Raw genomic sequence first — 23,954 nt, forward strand, 5'->3', positions numbered from 1 at the left:
CCAGCTCCCCTCCCACTAAAGGCTGGAGAAACAGACAACTCAGAAAAACTTGGCCCATGAATCTCATTGGATGTGGACATTGTTCACAAACTGGGCTTTTATTTCACCGACAAACTTATACAATTCGCTGCTTTGTGGACGCTTTTCCAAGGTAAGTCAGGGCCATTTGGTTTGTGTTTTAGAGAAACACCCCGGGTGCCCTCGTCTCCCATGGCCCCCTGTGTATTCATCTCGGCACCGTCTTTCCCAACACGAGCAAAGGCAGCAGCGAGCCTCTGGAGACCCACCTCACGCTATTTGTTTTCAGATCCTTTTAAAAAGATGCCCCGGTCCACACGACTAAAGACAGAAATAAGGAAGCAGAATGGGAACCATTCAAAAATCCCATTTACGGTGCACTTGTGTATCACATAGAGACCCTGGCAACAAGCTGGAAAGTCCTTCAGACCCAGGGCTGGACCTCAGCCCAGAACAGACCGCGACAACCCAGAGCCCCTGGGCGCTCAGAGGGACCAACCAGGAGTTCACCCCCCAGGGGCCCTCCCTGCTCACAGCACAGAGGCGAGCCGGCTCCTGGCTCACCCCGGCTTCTCTTTTTTTTTTTTTTTAAATTAATTTATTTAATTTTGGCTGTGTTGGGTCTTCGTTTCTGTGCGAGGGCTTTCTCCAGTTGCGGCGAGCGGGGGCCACTCTTCATCGTGGTGCGCGGGCCTCTCACTGTCGCAGCCTCTCTTGTTGCGGAGCACAGGCTCCAGACGCGCAGGCTCAGTAGCTGTGGCTCACGGGCCTAGTTGCTCCGCGGCATGTGGGATCTTCCCAGACCAGGGCTCGAACCCGTGTCCCCTGCACTGGCAGGCAGACTCTCAACCACTGCGCCACCAGGGAAGCCCCCGGCCTCTCTTTCTGACTGGGAACGACAGCTCTCTTGAACCTCGTCACTTTCTCTTCATTTCCAACACCAGCACGACCGAGCAGCTAGCCCCCTTTTGGGACCAATTCCCAGAAAGAAATGGGCTTTGCATCATGTCCTCAGGGTTGCTGTGTGCTGCTCAGGGGGGAATCGGGGGGCCTGGTGCCAGCCTAGTGACTCCATCAGGCCCCGGCCTTGTGGCAGGTTGGAGTTCAAAGTTACATTCCGGAAAAAATTACAAATGGCTAAATGTAATGGACTTCTGGCATCCTCCCTGAGGGTCCAAACCATGACACCCAAAACCTCACATGCCAGGAACTACCTCACGTGCCAGGACAGGCAAGGCAACCCTTCAGAATTCCAGGAGGGCCCGCCGACAGCACTGCCCCAGTGGGAGTGTCCCAACACCTCACTGACCCGTCTCACCTGGTCTTGTAGGGCAATGGTTCTCAACCTTGGCCGTGTGTTAGAATTACCAGGGACCTGTGAAAAACTACCCACGCCTGGGTCCCACCCTCAGAGGCTCTGATTCAATCGGTCTGCAGTGCGGCCTGGGTGTGCGGATTTTGAGACGCTTGGGTGGGAGCCTTTTTAAGGAAAACTGATGAGAAAGCCCAATAAGTAAAACAGAAAAGAAGGGCGGGCTGCTCAAGGGGTCAGGGGCAAAGCAGGTGCAAGACCTCCCTTCCTGGTTCTTCATTCTCTCATTCCCGCCACGTCCCCCATCAAGGCCCCACTATATACATTATTCCTTTTTCACAAATGAGAAAACAGAGGCTCGTAGAGGTTAAGTGACTTCTCCCAGTTCCAATGATCAGGAAGGGCCTGGACTGGACTTTAAAGCCGTGTGCTCGCCTGTACCCCGCAGGGCCCTCCCAGCGCACAGAAGCAGCCAGTCTCGCTGGCAACTGCCTTCAATTTGAAGCAACCGCACCCACCCAGGCATGTTCCAAGAGGGCCCACAAGCTGGGTGAGAAGGCAGCCTGAGCATCTAATTCGGTCCAGGTCCACACTAGCCCTCAGCCCCCAGCACCCCACCTACCAAAAGCATCCTCTGTGTGGTCCCAGAAACTACAGGAAAAGAAAGAAAAATTCCACTTCATTGTTTTGCAGGCTCAAGCACAGCATAATGCTGGAAAAATGTGTAATCTCAGAAAAACTTGGTTCCTCTGAGCATTTAGGATTGAATGTGAAAATGTGTCTGCTCTGGGGTCTTATCCGTGTGCCGGGAGATAAGAGCCCTCATTAAACCCTTCTGGCCGTGGCTGAGCCGGGCCGAGGGGCCCAAACCCCGCAGCTTCGATGCCGAGGGACGAGGAACGACCCCCCACCCCACCCAACAACCCGGGGGACTTAGCCCCTCACCGCCCAGCCAAGCGCAAGAAAGTTCTTGCTTTTCCAACACACTTCATTCTTTTCGCTGAAGGCAGTGATGATTTCGGAGCTAGCACATAACTTAGGAAAGCTCCCTGGAGCGCCCTCCTTTCTCTCCGCCCCACCCCCACCCCTCACCCTCCAACCCTCACCCTCCACCCCTACTCCTCACCCCCACCCCTATGTCTCACCCCTCACCCCTACCCTTCACCCCCACCCCTACCCCTCACCCCTACCTCTACTTCTCACCCCTACGCCTCACCCCTACCCCTACCCCTACCCCTCACCCCTATTGCTCTAGGTTTCCGGTTTCAGTGGACTTCAGGTTGACCGCATCTCCAACCAAGTTTCCAGCCCTGCGTGTGAAAGCAGCGACAGCTGGAAGCCACTGGGGGCCACCTGAGCTCACGGCCACATCTCTGTGCACGAGGACACGATCCCTGAGGCACCAGCAGGTCCCCAGGCCTCATTTCAGGGGGGTGTGATGGGGGGAGGCGGGGGTGTCCAGCCCCACAGCCCTACTGGGATATCCTGGCAGAAACCGGGCTGCCACTTCCACGGGGGCAGCCAGGGGGCTCCCCAGAGGATGGGGAGGCACCAGGTAGGACTCCCAGGCCTGCCCCCATGCCCTGCATCCGCGGGACAGTATCCCGGCCAGCAAGCTTTAAAAAAATGCCTAGGCCTTTACCCTCAAAATTCTAATTTCATTGGTCTGGGGCGGGGTGACCCAGGTGTCTGTACCTTTCAAAAACTCCCCACATAATCACCAAGCGCAGCCAGAGTTGAGAAGCGCGCCCCAGACCCAGGCAGCAGCCCAAGCGTCACCCCAGGGCCCCTGGGCAGTGGGTGCTTGGAAGATGCTCTGTGGACATTTACTAAATCAGCAAACTGCACCCAGCTGGGGGCGGCCAAGGAAGGGCCCACAGCCAACGGGACAGAGCCACTGCCCGGCGGGGCCGGAGCCCGGGGGCTGACTGGGCTACAGCCTTGGCCCCCATCCCAGCCTCGGGTCACGTCTGTAACAGCATCCTTTCCAGGGGGAGCCCCGATCAGCTGCCTCAGGCACCCCTGGGGGCGGGCAGTGAGCTGCCCCATAGCCCTGTCCACTCTCCCCAACTCTCCCCTCCCCTCCTCTCCTCTGAAGCCCTTTTGCGGGGTGAGACAAGGGCTCACCATGTTTACAAGTTCAGTCACCGTGTCAAGGCACCAGATGGGCCCAGGAGATGCTAATGAGAAGGAAGTTGGAAGAAAAGGACTGGAAGAGTTGAATCAGAGCTCAGGGACCACATGACAAAGTGTCCCTGTTAAAACAGAATGGGACAAAGTGTGCCTCCATTTGATGTCACCTCCACCAAGACTCCTTCCCACTGGTGGGAGGTGAGACCTCGCCTCACCTGCTTCCATTCACACTTGTATTTGCTCATCCAGAGTTCATCCTCCCCGCCAACCGCGGGGCCCTTGAGGGCAAGAACGCCTGTTGGCTCTGTTCTCTACAACATCCCCACTTTTCAACACAGTGTCTGTCCTGTTGTGCTTAATAAATGAGTATTAATCGTTAATCAGTAACTGATTGATCAAACAATTAATTAATGACATTAGGCCTACTTTTGACAAGGTTTGGGGGAGTCCAGTGTCCATAATAACAACCCCAGAGCGACCCTCAGGTCTAACCCAGCTGAACCCAGGAGGTTCAGTCCTCCCAGAACCCAGTCGAGCTCCAGGGTCCACAGTCATGTGAACAGGACAAGAATCAAACACCAGAAGGTGAGCCAGCACTGGGCTTTCCAAGAAGACAGCCATTAAGCGGGGGCGGCTGTTTAAATGTAAACTGATTAAAATTAAATAAAATTGAACATCTACTTCCTCAGTCACACTATCCACATTTCATGAGCTTTATAGCCACAGTGACTATGGTATTAAATAAACAATGTGAATATCTCCAACATCACAGAAAGTTCTGTCGGACAGGACTGGGCGAGAGCGTCACAAGATTGTCAAGGGAACAGCAATGGGCTCACGTCTATCTGTTCATCTGATTTCTCCTCCCATCTCCCCAGCACTGCAAGTAGAACATTGCTCTGAAATAACCACACATCACTGGCACAGGACCATCTAGACAGTGGTTCCACAAGGCAAGGATCTTTTCCCTGCATTTAGTGTTTACCTGTATTTTATTTTGACGCTCTGCACAAACTGAAAACCCAGAGGCCCCCTGGGGGCACTCATTTGACTGAGATTTCTCCCAAGAACGGACTTTATAGTAAACTCCTCTCCCTCCTCCAGTCACTGGCTCGCCCCCGAAAACCTGGAGTCAACTCTTGTTGCTTCATTCCGTGTGTGTAGCTCCGCCCAGTATCAATCAGAATGGGACAGAGGATGGAGAAGAGGCGCTTCCCTTCCCTTGTAGGGAGCACCCAGGCCCGGGGAAATAGCCACCTCCCCAGGGACAAGGAAAATCCACACGAAAAGGTGAGAAATCATCTCCCAGAGTTTCCGAATGCACACCCAGGGCAGACTTGGGTGTCTGGCATTCAGCTACTGCTCCAAGTTTTCCATAGAGCAGTTCACTCCAGCCATAGCAATTCCATTTTTTAAAAACTGTGGTACAGTAACGTAAGTATGTAAATACATATTACATAAAATGTACCATCTTGGGCTTCCCTGGTGGCGCAGTGGTTGGGAGTCTGCCTGCTAGTGCAGGGGACACGGGTTCGAGCCCTGGTCTGGGAAGATCCCACATGCTGCGGAGCAGCTGGGCCCGTGAGCCACAACTACTGAGCCTGCGCATCTGGAGCCTGTGCTCCGCAACAAGAGAGGCCGTGATAGTGAAGAGGCCCGCGCACCGCGATGAAGAGTGGCCCCCGCTTGCTGCAAGTAGAGGAAGCCCTCGCACAGAAACAAAGACCCAACACAGCCAAAAATAAATATAAAAATAAAAATTAAAAAAAAAAAAGTACCATCTTAACCATTTTTAACAGTACAGTTCAGTAGCACTAAGTACATTCACAGTGTTGTGCAAACATCACCACCACCCGCCTCCATAACTTTTTCATCACCCCAAACTGAAACTCTGCACCCATATTAAACATTAACTCCCCATTCCCCGCCCCAGCCCCTGGGAACCGGCATTCTACTTCCTGTCTCTATGAATCCGACTACTCTAGGAACCTCACATAAGTAGAATCATACAGTATTTGTCCTTTTTTGACTGGCTTATGTCACTTAGCATAATGTCCTTGTAGGCGAGGAAAGGACTTTTCCTGTACCTTCTTAGATTTGTTCCTGGAGTCTGTGAATTAAACTGACAAAAGACAGATTAACAGGAGAAAAAGCCATACAAATGTTATTGATATGAATATTTTCATGTGCATGGGGGCTTCAGGAAAGAAATGAAAACTCAAAGTAGCAGTTAGACTCAGAGGCTTATGTACCATTTTAACAAAGGATGATAAAATGTGGAGAAGGAATCAGACAAAGGAAAGGGAGTTTGGGCTTCTAGGGGCAATAAGTTGTGGGAATGCGGGTAGGACATTAATGGGCGATAACGGCTATTTTAGGAAGGTTTGTTTACACAGACTTCTCTCTCTGCTGGCTCTCTGTCTCTAGTGATTAGGGTCACTCCCCTCATCCCGGTATAGGAGAGGCAGGAAACTCACACCCCGCTTTTGGGAATAAATGGGAAGGGCAGAAAGGTCTTGTCTCTGAGGTTTCTCAATGGCCTTCAGCTCAAAATAATCAATATGGAAAAGTGGCATGTTTTGAGGTGGTCTGTCCTGATCCCCTTCATCTCAGGCTCATCCATATTATAGCATGCATCAAGATTTCCTTTTTAAAGGGACTTCCCTGGTGGCTCAGTGCTTAAGAATCCGCCTGCCAATGCAGGGTACACGGGTTTGAGCCCTGGTCCAGGAAGATCCCACATGCCGCGGAGCAACTAGGCCTGTGTGCCACAACTACTGAGCCTGTGCTCTAGAGCCCGCAAGCCACAACTACTGAGCCCACGTGCCACAACTACTGAAGCCTGCGTGCCTAGAGCCCGTGCTCCACAACAAGAGAAGACACTGCAATGAGAAGCCCACGCACCACAACGAAGAGTAGCCCCCACTCACAGCAACTAGAGAAAGCCTGCGTGCAGCAACGAAGACCCAACACAGCTAAAAATAAATGAATAAATTTATTTTAACAAATTTCCTTTTTTACACAGAAATTCACTTTTACCAAGTTTGGTCTCAGTGTTCTAATTTAGAAATTGCTAAGACAGTGGACTGATTTTCTAGGAACTGCTTGTGACAAATGGATTTGCTTTCTCTTTTGTTATCATTCTACCAATCAATAAATAAATAAGTGAACTTTTTATTGAAGTAACACTTTGCCAAAAGTAAATACAGCAGTGGCTATGAAGTTTGAAACAGAAGGGATTTCAGAACTACATGAAAGAAAAGTGGTTCTGCACCAGCAGAAGAGACACTTCCATCTGAATCCACTGTGCCTACTGACAATCAAAAAATTGGCCATTTGAGGGGCTTCCCTGGTGGCGCAGTGGTTAAGAATCCACCTGCCAATGCAGGGAACACGGGTTCAAGCCCTGGTCTGGGAAGATCACATGTACCACGGAGCAACTAAGCCCGTGAGCCACAACTACCGAGCCTGTGCTCTAGAGCCCGTGAGCCACAACTACTGAGTCCATGGGACACAACTACTGAGCCCGCATGCCACAACTATTGAGCCCACACACTGCAACTACTGAAGCCTGTGCGCCTAGAGCCCGTGCTCCACAACAAGAGAAGCCACTGCAATGAGAAGCCCGCGCACCGCAACAAAGAGTAGCCCCTGCTCGCTGCAACTAGAGAAAGCCTGTGTGCAGCAACGAAGACCCAACGCAGCCAAAAATAAATAAATAAATAAATTTATAAAAAAGAAATTGGCCATTTGAAACCATGTGCAAGACAATCTGAGGAGGTGACTCTGGTCCCCAAGGCTAACTGTCCACATTCTGAAAAAGTCTCCCCCCACGAGAGAGTGAAGAAACCAGATAGCATTCTTCCAGGTTAAAGCACATCACACACACAAATCACAGTTCTCATCTTATCTTTTTCTGCTACATTGCACATTTTTAATTAGATCCCTGCCTGGACAAATTAATAATGTGGAAGGAAAGAAATGCTCAATATTTTGCTTGACTCCTTAGGACAAACCATGTAAGTTTTAAAAGTCAGAAGGCTTGGGCAAATATATTTCTGAAATACAAAATGCATCGAATGAATCTGGAAGTCAGATGGATGCGACCTAATTAAAATCAGATTACAATATAGCTTTGTACATTTCTTCTTTTTTTTTTCTTTTGGTTGTGCTGGGTCTTCGTTGCTGCATGCGGGCTTTCTCTAGTTGCGGTTAGTGGGGGCTACTCTTCGTTGTGGAGCACAGGCTCTAGGTGCGCGGGCTTCAGTAGTTGCAGCACGCGGGCTCAATAGTTGTGGCACACAGGCTCAGTAGTTGTGGCTTGCGGGCTCTAGAGCACGGGCTCAGTAGTGGTGGCGCATGGGCTTAATTGCCCCGTGGCATGTGGGATCTTCCCGGACCAGGGATCGAACCCATGTCCGCTGCATTGGCAGGCGGATTCTTAACCACTGGACCACCAGGGAAGTCCCTGCTTTGTACATTTCTTAAATCACAGACCCTAGACCAAGGCAATGTGCTCAAAATGAAAGAGTACGTATAGCAGATTGTCTGTTTCCCAGTACAAAGGAGATACTTGCTGGAGAAACCACAATTGTAAGCTGTTTCTTTTTCCATTTCTTCTTGAATTAATTTCCTTCCGTACTTAGAGTGGCAAGTTAGATTCCAAACCCTAAAATCCTCTTTACTTCTCAGCCGTTTTCTCTGATCATACAGCATAATGAGTAGAATAAGTTTTCCCCACGACGGATCACCCTCCTTAACCCTGAGGACAGAAAAAATTCTACAGTCCTGAAAGAAAGGTGATTGAAGGAAAGCCCAGGGGCTCAACTGAGAGGCTGTCCCAACTCGGCTGCAACAGACATGAAGTGTCATTTTCAGATTTACCATAAGAGCGGCCGGTACCTTCCTTCAGAGCAAACTTGCATTGCTAAAAATGACATCATCTCCAAGCGCGGGGCGCGCCCAGCAGCATGAAATACAGTTTACGCGTGTGTGCCGTGGAGTCCGCATTCTTAGTTTTAACTTCCTCACTTGGGGAAATACATGACAGAGCTCAAGTCTGCAGTGGGGGAAGGGCGAGCGAACGCGGAGGCCTCCAGGGTCCGAGCACCACCCCGGCTTTCTGGCGGCTGAATAATCCAACACTAACGAAGGCCCACGTTCCCCTAACAATTCTTTTGGGGAAGGGCCATCGCCGCTGCAGGCTGCTTTCCCCCACTCCATTGTACAGGATTCCATTTCTCGAACTCACATCCCATCTCCTCATTCTCGGATTCAGGATCACAGAGCTCCCTCCGCCCCAGTCGCGCCCGGATGCGCTCATTCCCCATGTTCCCACGGTGCGGCCCGGAAAACAGCTGCGGCCTCAGCCTTTGGCGTGATGCTCACCCCAAGGGTGACTTTCTGTGGTTCGGGAATCCAAATCTTTCTTCTCAGAGCCGCTGAATAACTCTTTTGATCATTTCCTCTTTTTTTAAGAGGAAAAATGATTTCCTCAAATTCTCCTACAGAAGTCACAATAATTTCGAAAGCCCTTTTCCTGTGTGTCCCCTGCCTCGGTTTGCAAAATTCCTCCCCCCTCAGGGTCCAGTCACTCTGTGCTTTCTCTCCTCTCTCAACTTCCATATTTGCCAGTCAACCTTCAGCTTGCAGCTGCCCACCCGGCATTCCCAGTACAAGCGACCCTCCAGATCGGCGGTTCCGCATCTGCAGGTTCAACCCACAGCAGATTGAAAATATTCACGCAAAAAAAAAAATTCTGGAAAGTTCCAAAAAGCAAAACGAATTTGTCATGCTCCCAGCAACTATGTATTTATATAGCATTTACATTGTATTGAGTATTATAAGTTATCCAGAGGTGATTTGAAGTATACAGCAGGATGTGCATAAGTTATATGCAAATATTATGCCATTTTATATAAGGGACTCGAGCATCCGTGGATTTCGGTATCCGTGGGAGGTCCTGGAACCAATCCCCTATGGAGCCCAAGGGACGACCGTACTGCTTTTCCATACAAAAAGGGAACTGGCTATGATACCCCATCCGTAATCAATTTTGGACCTTTGGATGGTGACCACGGATGGTGGCAAGCTCTTAAACAGGCCTCACCTGGAACTTGGTGGGCTTAGAAAATCCTAAGACAGTAGGAGTTTCTCTGCAGATATAAAAACAACATTTTCTTCCTTTGGGCCAATTCATTCTCATTAAAAAAAAAAAAAAATCTGGGAATTGAAAACACAGGAACACATATTTCTTTTCTAATTTATATCACACTGGGGGAAAAAAGGACCAAAATGTTATAACCTAGTTTCATATTTCTCACATTGTCCAGGCGATCCCAGTATTACTTTATGTCTTTTAAATCCACACTTAACAAAGTAGAGACATTTACATTCGCCAGCCCTCTGCTTAGAAGGAGCATGGTTTTTCTTTGGAAGGTGCTACCACAACCCAGCCCACCTCCAGGCCTGAAGGCGTAGACAAGGAGAGGGGGAGGGACAAGATAAAAAGAAGACTTTTGCTTCTTTGCTTTTAAATACAAAGGGGTGATGGAGGCCGTAGACTACCATTACGTGGTAGTGTATATATGTCCATGCCACTCTCTCACTTCGTCCCAGCTTACCCTTCCCCCTCCCCGTGTCCTCAAGTCCATTCTCTACGTCTGCGTCTTTATTCCTGTCCTTCCCCTAGGTTCTTCAGAACCTTTTTTTTTTTTTTTTTTTTTAGATTCCATATATATGTGTTAGCATACGGTATTTGTTTTTCTCTTTCTGACTTACTTCACTCTGTATGACACTCTCTAGGTCCATCCACCTCACTACAAATAACTCAATTTCGTTTCTTTTTATGGCTGAGTAATATTCCATTGTATATATGTGCCACATCTTCTTTATCCATTCATCTGTCTATGGACACTTAGGTTGCTTCCATGTCCTGGCTGTTGTAAATAGAGCTGCAACGAACATTGTAGTACATGACTCTTTTTGAATTATGGCTTTCTCAGGGTATATGCCCAGTAGTGGGATTGCTGGGTCGTATGATAGTTCTGTTTTTCAAAATACACTTCTATCTTTGGTCACTGTATCCTCCCAATTATACCAAGCCATTTTTTAGAGCTGTGTAACATGAACCCTCCCAAAATCAAAGCTGTATCATACTTCACCCAGAGAGTCAATGTACGCTTACACCTTGGTAAAAAAGCTTTCCAAGGTCACAATGAGATGACCAGTTCAGGACTCTAAACGACAATGTACATCATTACTTTGCTCGATTTAACTAGAGTCTATCATATCACAAATCCTCATTTTAGCTGCAAGCCACTGTATTTTCATTCATCATGAACAATCATTTCAAAGACTATCCATATGTCACAATTTCCATTTTAAAAACACAGCCACGGACAGTTGTTCAAATTTATGGTCTCCGGGCCTGAAACCTGAAAACCAAACTCAGCACATATGAGTCTTAACAATGGGAGGAGGCTTTCCTGGTGGCGCAGTGGTAGAGAATCTGCCTGCTAATGCAGGGGACACGGGTTCGAGCCCTGGTCTGGGAGGATCCCACATGCCGCGGAGTAGCTGAGCCTGTGAGCCACAACTACTGAGCCTGCACGTCTGGAGCCTGTGCTCCGCAACAAGAGAGGCCGCGATAGTGAGAGGCCCGCGCACCACAATGAAGAGTGGCCCCCGCTTGCCGCAACTAGAGAAAGCCCTCACAGAAACGAAGACCCAACACAGCCAAAAATAAATAAATTAAAAAAAAAAAAAAAAAAAAAAAAAACAATGGGAGGAAAAACAAGCTAAAAACTTTCTCTCCCAAGAATGAACGCTAATGCAGACTATGGGTTCTGGGTGATGATGTGTCAGTGTAGGTTCATCAGCTGTAAGAAATGCACCACACTGGTGGGGATGTCGATAGTGTGGGAAGCTGTGCATGTGTGCGGACAGGGGTTTATGAGAAATCTCTGTACCTTCCCCTTGGTTTGCTGTGAACCTTAAACTACTCCAAAAAAATATAGTCTTAATAAAAAAAAATTCACATGCTTTCTCTTTCATCCATTCATTCAGTAAACATCCTTTTGGTGCCCACCAGGACCACACTATGGCTTTCCTTGGGCCACCAGTATCTACTATGGAACAATCATACTTAGCTGGAGCCCATATACTCCTATTATCCTTAACAGTCACTGTTCTAGTGCCAACTCAGCCAAAGACCAGTTACATCGGACAGGACATATATAATTATTTTTACCATAAGGCAAAAATCTGCAATAAGACTAAAACTATGGGCTGCTTCTATAGAATAGACCCAATTGCCCACATGCAGGATTAGAGTTGATTCCGGATCATCAAAGGTGGTGAATAATGAGGTCCTGATCGTTCTGTGGATAAAGGCAATCCTGCCATAACCTCCAAACAACAGTCCATGAACGAATTCACCTTCTTTCACAAGGTATGGTCCTTTTTATCCACACTGTTGACAACGGACTAACAGATGCTCAGAGACCCCAAATCTCAGCAGTGCTACTGTGTGTGAAGCACAGTGAAGTGGTCACCAGGCCGTTCCAACTCGGTCACTGCTCATCCCTCCACGGCCAGACCCACTTCTCCCGCCACATCTGCCTCAGTGCCGCCCACCAGGAACCCTGGCCAGGCTCCCGACAGGGCCCCTCCTGCCGTCCCCCAGACCCATCCATCCTCCCCTCTCAAACCCATTTTGCATAAATTGCCAGATTAACATTCGGAAGCTCTGCTGGTGTCCCTGATCTAAAACCTTCCATGACTCCCCTTTGCCTAAACGATAAAGCCCAAACTCCCAACCCTGGGTTATGGCTTGAATTCTCTGTCGCCCCCAAAATATGTTGGAGTCTGAATCCCAGTACCTGGGAATGTGGCCTTATTTGGAGGTAGGGTCTTCTAGGGGTAAGCAAGTTACCATGAGAGCATCTGGGTGGGCCCTACCCCTCATAAATAAGGGAAATTTGGACAGAGACATACAGGGAGACGATGACCATCTACAAGCCAAAGGGACAGGCCGGGAACAGACGCCCCTGCACAGCCCTCAGAGGGACCAGCCCTGCGGACACCGAGACTTACTCCTCCCTTCACCCCCTCCTCCAGGCCCTGGCTAACGTCCTCTCTTGGCCTCTGCTGGTATCCTCTCCCATATGCATATATTTTCAACTGGAAGCTACCTTCAAAGCCCTGCTAGGATGTCACCACCTACAAGCAAGTTCTCAGATTCCTCCTGGCTGGAAACAGTTTCCTCCACCTCTAAACATCCTCAGCTGTTTGTGCTTCTCTCATTGCCATTCTCTTGCCTACTTTTACTTTGTAATTATTTCTCTTTATGTCTCATTTCACCTACTGGACATGAACTGCTGGAGGGCAAGAGAGAGGTCGGGTTCCTTGCTGTGTCCCCATGGGGCCTAGTCCTGGGCCAGACAGAGGCCGTGCCCCAAAATATTTGTTTAATGAAACCAAGGAACCAAGACTCTTCAAATAGTAAGTCTACTTTAACCCTACTGAGCTTTGTGCCAATTCGAAATGGTGTATGTTAATTACGCAGCCTCAATCCAACATTTCCCGGGGCGAAAATGTGCAACGTGTTTTTCTTACTCCATTATGTTTTATCCAGTGTTCTACATCTGTTAGGTATTTACCATCTCAAAGGGTCTTCGGAAAAATTAGAGCAGTAACCTTACTATCAATATAAATGAGTTTCCACACTGTATTTCACCAGGAGTCCTCAGCTATAAAACAACTGTATACAAATGGTGGTGGACACATACAAAGGAATCCTACTCAACAATAAAAAGTAATCAGCTATCGTTCCATAGTAGAACACGGATGTACCTTAACATAACCATGTTGAATGAAAAAACCTAACACGATACTACAGACTGTATGACTCGACATAAATCTCTAGAAAAATGCAAACTCATCTGCGGTGATGGAAAACAGATCATCAGTTACCTGAGGAGGGAATGTGTGTGGGCAGCTGGAGGAAAGGATTACAGAGGGGTGTGAGGACATTCTTGGGGGTGATGGAGACACTCCATATCCTGGTGTGATGTTGGTTTCACAGGTACAGACACATGTTAAATTATACAACTTTCAATATGTACAGTTTATGTAAATTATACCTCCATAAAGCTGTTTTATATATATACATATGTACTTTTTGTATATAATATACGTATTTTATATATAAACATATTTTGTATATAACATACACCTTATATATATATTTTTATGCGTTCAGGTACTTTAAAATCTCATCAGGGACTTCCCTGGTGGCACAGTGGTTGAGAATCCGCCTGCCAATGCAGGAGACACAGGTTCGAGCCCTGGTCAGGGAAGATCCCACATGCCGTGGAGCAACTAAGCCCGTGCACCACAACTACTGAGCCTGCGCTCTAAAGCCCACGAGCCACAACTACTGAAGCCCGCACACCTAGAGCTTGTGCTCCCAACAACAGAAGCCACCACAATGCGAAGTCTGCGCACCACAACGAAGAGTAGCCCCCGCTCGCTGCAACCAGAGAAAAGCCTGCACGCACAGCAATGAAGACCCAACGCAGCCAAAAATAAATAAATAAAATAAAATAAATTAAAAAAGAAAAAAATCTCATCAGAATTGCAAAAGCAAAGTGCTAGATAGTCTTGACTATCTGATTATATATCTCAGTGAAGACAAAACCCAAACCAGCATTATTAAGTGTTTTTCAGAGTTTCAAAATGAGGATTTAACTAAAGTTTTGTTGTTTTGGGTTTTTTTAATGTATCAGATTACTGTTCAGACACACAACCAATTGTTTTATCTACTGGGAACTCAGGCCTAATATTTATTTTTGTACTTTTGAAGGTATGGACCAATGATTAAGGAAAATAGAACAGAATTTTCCTTTTTATAGCCACCTTGAAATTGCCATTTTGTGTAAAATAACACAAAACGTCAAAGATGTAGATGAACATTTTAGACATATGACAAAGAGTGACTCCTCACCGGGATGGTTATTTCGCACTGTCGATTCTGCTATGGAGGGCTTAGAGGGCGCCTTGCAAATTGGTTCAGGAAACAAGCCATGAATGGTATTTCTGCCTTCCCTCCCTCCTGCACCGTCAGTGAGCGGGGAATCTGGGTTACATCTTGCTAGTTGTTTTCTGCAGTGATGCAACAGAACGACTCCCAGATACGTTGAGAGTGGCCAGAAGATGATGCAACATGTTGGGATGAGATCAGGCACATCGTTTATCACGACGGAGCCAGGGCCCTGACGCTGCACTGTGGTCCTGGAAAGCTGCTGCCCGAGCAGACAGCAGCTGGGGAATCTCCAAGGTGGGCCACCTGATGTATAAACCAGGCCTGAGCACCATCAGGGCCGCGGCCGGCCTAGAGATTCTGTAATGTTCGAAATATCCAGAAAGGCTCGCGATGTCTCCCTGCGCAAGGCCGTCATCCCCCCAGCATGTGAGAGCTCTTGGGGTTGAAACCAACAAGAGCCAGAGAATCACTTTATTGGTGAAAAGATCTCTAGTGAAGGGCTGGATTGTGAAACTCGTCCCCGCCCTGAGCTCTGTTGCAATCACCACCACAGCTTTCGGGCTCCACTTTCAAGATACACAGAAAAGCTTCAGTTAGCAGAACACAAGTGGCATTTTCACCACCATGGTTTAGAAAAAAAAAAAAATCTAGGTCCTTCTCTCATGATCCTTTAACAGCATCCGGGCTGGGCAGATGCAGGGAAGCAGCTCTAAGCAAGAGGGAAATCTCTAGTACCTCGTAATGGACTGTAGGCAAATCTCAGAAAAGATGATCTAGTAAGCCCACACATTCTGCAGACCCTAACAATCACAACTGTGGCTAAAGATGGGAGAAGTCAGGGAAAAGCTGAGAAGTCTCACGGCAAATTCCCTTTCATCGAAAGATCAGCTTGAGAAGACTTCATCTAAACTACTTGTCTCAAATTTCTTTGAACCAAATGCTCAGCAAAATACACTGTCCTGAAAGGCTGATGCTGCAAAGAATAATTTTTAGGCGTATTCCTTAATCTTCTAATATTTTTTTAGGTGAAAAAAAAAAAAAAAAAAGAGCAGCTGGGTCCTGACACACCCAGAAAAGTTTGCTTCCACAGCATTTTCAAACCAGGAATTTGGTTAGTTTGAAACCTCCCTACTTTTTTTCAGCACCCATCACCACTTTAAAACAGGAAGGAAAGAAGAAAACTTATTGGTGAGCTTCGTTTTAATCATTTCATTATTTTTTCTCCAGTGTGAACTGCTGTCATACTGAAAACTACTCTGTTCCTCTCTTGGTCCTCGCAGGAAAATCGTTCACCAGGCAAAGTCACGCTCATGTCGTTTTATCAAGTGGGTCATTGTTATTTTTAAGGCCAGAAAACTGCTTCATCAAGCACAGAAGCAGTTAATTCTGAGTAGTGAAACAGTCATGTAACCAACAATAAATCAGAACATTTGGGTGACAGTCTGGAAGTAATCTGAACACTGGCGGTCTGTCAGTTTTCGGATTTAAAAAACAGTATGTAAAACACTGGGTAACTGTCATACACAGTACCTGCCTCATTATTCACACTCAGTAAACATGAGTAACATCTTAATGTTCCCAGTACAAGGAAGAGGAGTTTTTCCAAGAGCAAAGAATTAAAACAGCGTGTTCTTGGCTGGATGCAAGATGGCCTGGGCCTCAGCAAAGGCATCCTTGAACACCCAGCTGACCTCGCTCTACGGCCCCGCCATGGACACCCAAACACCTGCAGAACCAGGAACCAAGGTTCCCACGGCAACCAGAGCACTTATTTAAATCGACCGTAACCACTTACGTGCTTTCCCCAAAGAAACTCTACGACTGGCTCTGCTTCCAAAGCAACCTCTGAGTTTAACTTCACATTGAAAAGTCGATTTCAATCATTTCATTTTCTTAATTATTATCTTAGGTCACTGAATGTATTTATTTCATTCTTAAGCACCTCAGCCGTTCTCTAACTTGGCAGGAAAGTCAAAGCCTTCAAAGAGGAGACCACCCGAGAAGCAACAAATCCAAACAATGAGAACAAGGAGTGTTCGTTAGACATGGCTGGTGACCGTACCTTACAGCTCTGTCACCTCCCCCGTAATGTACAGATGAGGAAAACACACCTCAGAGAGGCTGAGTGACTAGCCTGAAGTCACACAGCTCGGCGGTGGTAGAGGTCAGGCCAGAAGCCGCATTTTCTATCTCCTCTTCCAGAACACATTGGCCACGCCAGCCAGCCTCGAGGGACTACCTCAGGGGACACCTGCCCCCTGACCTTCCCCCGCCATCTCCCCTTTTCTCGCTGTCTCAGAACTTTAATTCAATGACCAAGTGCCAAAGTGGTGGAATCACAGATCGTTGGAGGAAGACCAGTTAATGGGAATAACAGGAGGTTTCACAAAAACAAACTCTTTTCCTTAAGGCCATAACCTCTATGTGAATATTCATTCTTCTCCAAGATAAGAAAGCTAGAAAGTATAGCCCATAAGCATAAAGTTCTTTTTCCAAGACCTCAATCTCTGCCCTACCTAATCTCCTGGCTGAGCTTGTGATGAGAATAAAATAATGAACGTGAAAATGTTCTGGAAACACCAAAGGGCTCTACAAACACAGCATCTTATCTACTGGGACCCTAGGAAAAGGAAAAGAGCAAAAAAAGCAAAAGAGCAAAGCAACTTGAAAGGAAGGTCTGAGGAGCCTAGGGAAGCAGCAAAGGCTGGTAAGGACGGGACCCGAGGAGGGGGAGGCAGCAGGGCCCGTGAGCAGCTCTAGGTGCCTCTGTGCAGGTGCTGCTTCCCCAGGGCTTGATTTGGGGTCCCTCAGTACCAGGGAGCAAGGCTCATCACAGCCAACGAATCGCAAGATGTTGGCTAAAAAACAGAAGAAACACTCTCTCAAAGCTATACACATAAAAGGCACATTTTGAATTGAAAGGAATTCTATTTCTGGAGACATAAAAAACGTAGAATTGGCTCTAGAAGATGTTAGCCCTCATTTTTTCCCCCCCAGTCTCAAGTGTTTTTCTCTTTTTAAGTTTTTCCTGGCTGAGATTGCTCCCTAATAGAAAACGTTTCTTCCAAATGAATGACCATCCGCTCCCCCTAAAATCTAAGGATGAGAGGAGTTCTGGAAACTCGGCACTCAGAACTCACACCTGCTGCAAATTCACAAATTCTCCCTCTGTGTTATCACAGCAGCACAGGCTTCTCGAGTCGGCCTCACCCAGCTCCCCTGCCTGACTGATGAGATTTTTTTTTTTTTTAAGAGCTATTAGGAAAAATTTCACCAAGATTCTACACACCCAAGAAAGGGGGTGGGGGCCGGGCTGGGTGGATGCCGATAAACCCCAGTGAGTTTGCAGTATCGGAGGGAAATGAATACAGGGGAATAACCCTGCCTTACATTTGGGGTCCTCCGTGTTCTTACCATCGAGGCAGCTGCTCTGCACACTGGACGCCCCCAAATGCCTCAAATACTAACAGCAGTCAGCTGGACCAAGCTGAGTGAGAGGTTTGGAACTATCTGGAATTACGGCCATGAGGCATGAATGATGCATGAAAGGAACAATGCCTAATCCAGGAAGGAGAAGAAAGACAGTGCTGTTTTCCACCAGCGGTGCACCCAAGCATGGCCAGCCCACGTGGAGGGGGGCTCTAAGGGAGCTCAGGCCCTCCCCTCCCCCTCCCATCGCACCAGGGCTGTCAGTGCCACAGCATCACACATGGTCACTCGCACACGTGCGTGCGCACGCGCACACACACACCCCCCTCGGGCCGCTCCTCACACGGTGTGGGTTTAGACAGCAAGGGGGTGCAGGGGTGTGGGGTGGGAAGAGCCTAAGGCTTGGAAATAACAGACCTGGATTTGGGTCCAGGCTCTGCTACTTCCTGACTACATGCCCTCCTGTAAAATGGGGATAATGCCCCGGGGTTGCCGTAAAGATGGAAGATAATGAAAATAAAGGGGCTCATCACGTTACAAGGATGTGCTCTGGGGAGAGATTCTCACCAAGTCAGCCCTGGACACTGTATCAAGCCTCCCAAGAACGTCAACCTGCCCAATTCCCACCCCACAGAAAGAATTCTAAGTCACCCACATCCCCATGTCTCCCAAAACGTGTCCCTAAAACCAGCCCACGACCAAGACAGACCCTCTCCATGCTCAGGTGCTGCTGCGGAGACCCCAGACTCAGGTGTGGATCCCCAGGGACCATCCCAAGTGCTATGTGGTGGGTGTGTGTGGGGGGCAGTGTGACAGTAACAGTCTACCAAACGGGTGGAACTGCCAGAGGTGTTTTTTTTGTTGTTTTTTGTTTTTTTTTTTACAATGAATCAGAAAATCTCTTCAATGCAATGAAATTTTAAAAGATTTATGCCTTTCTTAACATGGAAGTGTAAAGTGAAACAATGATCTCAGAGGGAGAAAAAATCCTTAGACCCATCTTAAGAATTAGGAGTAAATGGTAAATCACCACCCAACTTTATGCTACTTTAGAGTCTACAGCAGCTGCCCTTCCTCCTCAGCGGATAATTATCACCAGATAATTCCCCTTATCTCCTCTTCAGGTCCGATCAGCCACACTTAGGAATTAGCTGAGGGAAGACAAAGCGGTGTCTGTTGACACAATCCTGTGCCTTGGGGATCCAGACCGCACCTCACATCTAGTGCGCAAGAGACACAGACCGACAGAGAGAGCCCTAATTTTAAATTCCTAGTGACAGAAAAGTCTTCGTAAGAATTAAGAATTCTCTGCACACAAGAATGGTATCACTACCTCACAAGCATCAGGACACGAGCTTTGAATGGTTTTTCCGGAAGCATACTTTTAACTCCATCCCCCGGTTCCAAGTTTCAAGGTGGTGGCTCAGCCAGGGGGCACAGGTGTGGCTTCCCCAATGTCTCAAGCTCCGCCACTCCAGCCTCCCTAATAGCATCCTTTAAACAACCAGCCTAACAACCCAAACAAAGAAAGCAAATCGGCCAGCGTTTTCATAAAATAAGAAACTGCACAGCATGGTGGACGGTGTGAAAAACGATGTGGTCCACTGCATCCTCCCAAATGACCCCCGGGAAAGAGAGTAAAGCACACGGGCGTGAACACACGTGCACATGCTTGCACACAGACCAACGGTGCTCACTTCACTTTTATATGGGAATTGCCTTCCATGAAAGAAGGTGGAAATGTTCCTAGTAGTTGAGTAGTGTGCTAGCGACAGAAGGCACACACTCAAACACACACACATACACACTCTCTCTCTCTGTCTGTCTGTCTGTCTCTCTCTCTCTATTGTTACAGGGACAGAGGCCGGTCCACAAAGGCCAGGTTTGGAGGCAGCTCAGCCACTCACCTGTCATGAGACCACAGGAAAGTCAGGGAACGTCTTGCCTTGTTTATTCATTGGTAAAATGGGGACAGTGGTATTCATCTTGAAGGGATGTTGCAAGAATTAAACTAACATATGGAATGAACAGCCCTAACGCAGTGCCTGACACACAGAAGTTTCTTTATGGCTTCAGGAAAGTGATTATTCAAAATGTCCACAAATCACACAGGAACCCTCTCTGCTCCCAGTTTCATATGACGACACCCAAATTCACAGTCTGGAATCTAAGTCTCTCCATATATGCAAACAGAGCATCGTCTAAACCTTCTGGAAGCATACCCGTGCTAGGTCCCCACAGCCCATGGCGGCTGAGCGCCCGACGCCTCGTCAGGCTCAGAAGTTCTCCTCTTGTTGCAGGACTTCCCCATCGAACCCCTCGTTTCCCTGCCGATTTCCCCTCCGTCTCAGAGCATATTCAGTCTCTCCCTTTGGCTTTTTCACTTCCGTCCTAAAACATGCCGAGTTTTCTAATTCTTCACCTGCTCAACTCCCTTTTTCCACCAAAACCTTTGCAACACATTTGATTCCTAGTAAAGGGGTTTCCTCACGACCCACGCCCTGAATCTCACACAAGTTACAAGGCCTATACCCCCCGCTGACCTGAAATTGTCTCCTTCTGCATAAGCAAATCTTCCTGCTGCCTAAAAGCCCTGGCCTTTCTGGACCCCTCAGCCTTCTGGGCTTCTCCCCCCGGGGTCTCTAAGATGGAGCTCCCTCCTCTGAAGTCTTGGCTTTGCTCTCTCTCCTCTCCCGGCTTCTCTTCCTCCGTTCCCTCCACCGCCCCTAACAACTCAGCTCTGCTCCGACTCTGTGAAGTCCTCACGGGCTCCTACCTGCTCCTCCTAGGCAATCGACTGTCACCAGCGGCTAAACTTCACTCCTCACTCAAGCAGCTTGCCGGCCTCCAGGCCTGCACGTCCCACACCCGGAAAGGGTCCCTCAGTAACTCCAGGCTGAGTTTCCCAAGAGCCTTCACTTCCACAGGTCTCAGGTTCTAAGGATCAAATAATGAAAACCTGACAACACCTGTGAATTGAGAGGAGTTACTCAGGCTCCTGGACTCATCAGAAACACCTGGGAAATTCCGTGTTAAATGCCCCTTCCAGCCAGAGACACAGGTAGTATGACAGCCCTGCGCCCTCTGACAGGTTACACAACTCAATGTGACAGACAGCAATTCAATTTCGACCTCATGCTCTGCGTAGAGCAAGTGGGGAATCTCTTCTAAGTTTCTGTTTGTTTTGTTGGGGAGGGGGGGTTGTTTGTTTGTTTTTGCTTAACAGGAATTATCCCTTCCCTGATTCAGTTCTCATCCCAGCCCATGTGCAATGATCCAGGGACCACTACCACCTCATAGGCCTGAAGGCTCATCTACGGCCTTCTGGAATAACGTTTCCTGCAGCACAAGTTCCAGTCTGTCCCTCTGCTTTGCCAAAGACAGATCCGCCTACTGGCTATTCTTTGCTGTAAAGACAACTGTGCTCTAAGACAAACAGTTTATTCTTAGGGGAAAACAATTAATTTCAACCATCACATGCGTTCTCCAACAGCCATTGATTCACATGGCAGATTCCTCCTCTGGCAGATATCAGCTCATCCTCTGATATCTGGCTTCCACAAAGACACAAAGACTTGCCAGATGACAACTGAATGAACGTGATGTATGTAACAAAATCTGTACTCTGTCAACATGATGTATGTAACAAAATCTGTACTCTGTTGCTTCGCTTACTGTTTTTTTTTTGTTTTTTTTTTTAAGACAGTGAAACCTTTATAAGGAAAAAGATTAATTCTTCCCCTGGTCTTTAAGGACCATTCTCTCCTGACAACCACTTAGCTGAATCCCCCAAATCTAACTTGAAAAAACAACAATCGCACACTTTCAAGCAAGTTGTTCCTGGGGACTTTAGAAATCTACAACACCTACAACTGAAGAGGTCAGTTTTGTGGGGACATTTGGATAAAACTCGCCTGTTCTAGAACACTGGCTAGAGCAAACCTCTCAGCTAATCCTACATGTAAGTTTTTAGCAGTATACATTTTGGAATCTTCTCTGTGCCCCAGAACACACAATATGGATCTAATTAGGTCCAGCTGCCTTATGTTAGTAATAAAATTGAAAGAAAAAGAGAGAGAGAAGTGGGGGTCGGTGGCTTTGTTCGTCCCCTCCTGTGCCCGGCGATCGCCAGGCGGGCGCATCCTCAACGCTGACTCCAGGCAACACACGCTCCTTAAATACCCCAGCGAGCCTGGTACCCTGCTCAGCGCTCAAACTTTTCAGCTGCTGAGTTTTCACCCGCTGGAAGAGATTTACTGAGCGGCTGGAGCCCAGCGCTCTGACCCCACCCCCGAGGCCCCGGTCCCGGCGCGCCCCGCCCGCCCCTCGGCTCCCGGGACTTACACGAGCGCGGACGGACAGGGCATCTGGTTCCAGGCACAGTTGTACTGAGCCTGAATAAAACTCTCACTTCCTTCCAGCACCGAGCAGCTCACGTTCTTGTTCACGATGTAGGCGCACCAGTTCCTGGGGTGGAGAGAGAGGGAGAAGGGCACGGTATAAACCGGGAGAACAATGAGGCTGGGGGAGAAGGGACGAGCCGACCCGGCGGCTGACCGCGCGAGGGTCGGGGAGCCCGTCGTCCCCGCGGAGGCGGGAGCTCGACCAGCAGACATTCGGACGGTGCGCGGGTGCGCCTTTGGAGAGAGTGCACCGTTATCCCACAAAAGACAGACGGGAAGAGCCCCCACGGTCCCAGGGGCCCCAGTAATTCCCGGGGGAAGTTTCCTGATCGCCCTGCTCTGCGGGACACTCCCTGCGCCCCACGGCCCCGGAGGCAGCACTGCTGGAGGCGAGGGCGAGGTCGCCCGGGACGCCCCGCGCCGGCCACGGAGCGCGGCCACCGCGGAAGAGGCGCCGCCCCGGCAGCCCGCGGGGAACCCCGGCTGCGGCTCCTCGCCTCGGCAGGGCAGCTTCGGGGCCGGCGGCCGGTCGGGGAAGGGCAGGCGGGGGCCCACGGCTCTGGGCCGTCCTGGGGCAAGGAGAGGCCGCGCACTTACTTGTTCCTGGCGCTGGGCCGCGCGGGGTGCCTGGGCTGAGGGCCGGCGTGGCACAGCCCTGCGCCGCCCAGGGCCAGCAGCGCCAGCGCCCAGAGCCAGGGCGCGCGGGGCCGGGGCCGTGTCCGCTGCCACATTCTGTGCGCGGCGGGCGCGACCCGCCGGCCGGATCCGGAGCGCGGGTCGGGCGAGCGCCGGGAGGCTGCGGGCTGCCCGGGCGCGGCCGAAGGCAGGAGGCTCGGGCGCTGCGCGGCGCCCCCACCCGCGCTCCGCGGCCGCCCCCTGCGGCTTCTCGCTCCCACTTCTCCTTTTCCGCCCCGTGCGCCCGCGCTTCTCCCCCTCAGTGACGCACAGGTCCCCCCGGGTGCCGCCCTCTTTATTTCACTTCCCTCTCCGGAACGTGACTCTCGCTCAACCACGTCTGTCTCCAGTCCTCTTGCTTCTCGGCAGGGGGTTGTGGGGGGTGAAAGGGCTGTAGGGTTTGGGAGAAGGGTCTCTGTTACAAAATTTCCAATTACTCATTCCTTTGGTCTCATCCCAGGAGCGGGGCAACTCCGCCTCCCACCTTCCAGCAGGCGCGCCCGGCCCCTCGGGAAGGGCCGCCGTCAGCGAGTCTGGCAGTCCACACGTCGGGCCTGGGTGCCGGCTTCCCAGGGCGAAGGAGGAGCATCTTTATCAGTCCTTTATCAGACTCGGATTTCCTCCTCTGGCAAGACGCGGCCATTCCTCCACATTTGAACTTGGGAGTTTAGGGGAAATGAACGCGGGTCCCCTTCTCTTTCTTTCCCTTACGCATCCATTAAATAGTTTCCAAGTCAACGTGCGGGGCAGCAGGGGACACTGGAAGCAACAGCCCCACAACTTCCCAGCAGATTCTGAAGCACAGCATCAGGCTCTAGTATACAGATCATCTCGCAGCCTCTGCTTCTGATGTCCTATTCTGAACTTTCTTTTTCTATCAATATTAAAGACATTTACTCCACAACAATCGCCTTTGCTTCTAAACAGTTCAGACACG

At 49.2% G+C, this 23,954-nt stretch overlaps 1 protein-coding gene across 1 annotated transcript in view; it reads right to left on the reverse strand.

Moving 5' to 3' along the window:
• The window catches only part of EMILIN2 (elastin microfibril interfacer 2), a 50,451-nt gene extending 27,078 nt beyond the window's left edge, over positions 1-23,373 (reverse strand). Inside the window, exons 1-2 of the mRNA XM_068562329.1 lie at positions 22,940-23,373; positions 22,284-22,406 (exon numbers count right to left, since the gene is read on the reverse strand). Coding sequence (XP_068418430.1) covers positions 22,284-22,406; positions 22,940-23,073 — 257 coding nt within the window. The 5' untranslated portion in view covers positions 23,074-23,373. The remainder of the gene's footprint in view (positions 1-22,283; positions 22,407-22,939) is intronic.
• Positions 23,374-23,954: the final 581 nt, after the last annotated feature.

Source organism: Eschrichtius robustus, chromosome 14 (assembly GCF_028021215.1).
Source record: "Eschrichtius robustus isolate mEscRob2 chromosome 14, mEscRob2.pri, whole genome shotgun sequence".
Lineage (NCBI taxonomy): Eukaryota > Metazoa > Chordata > Mammalia > Artiodactyla > Eschrichtiidae > Eschrichtius > Eschrichtius robustus.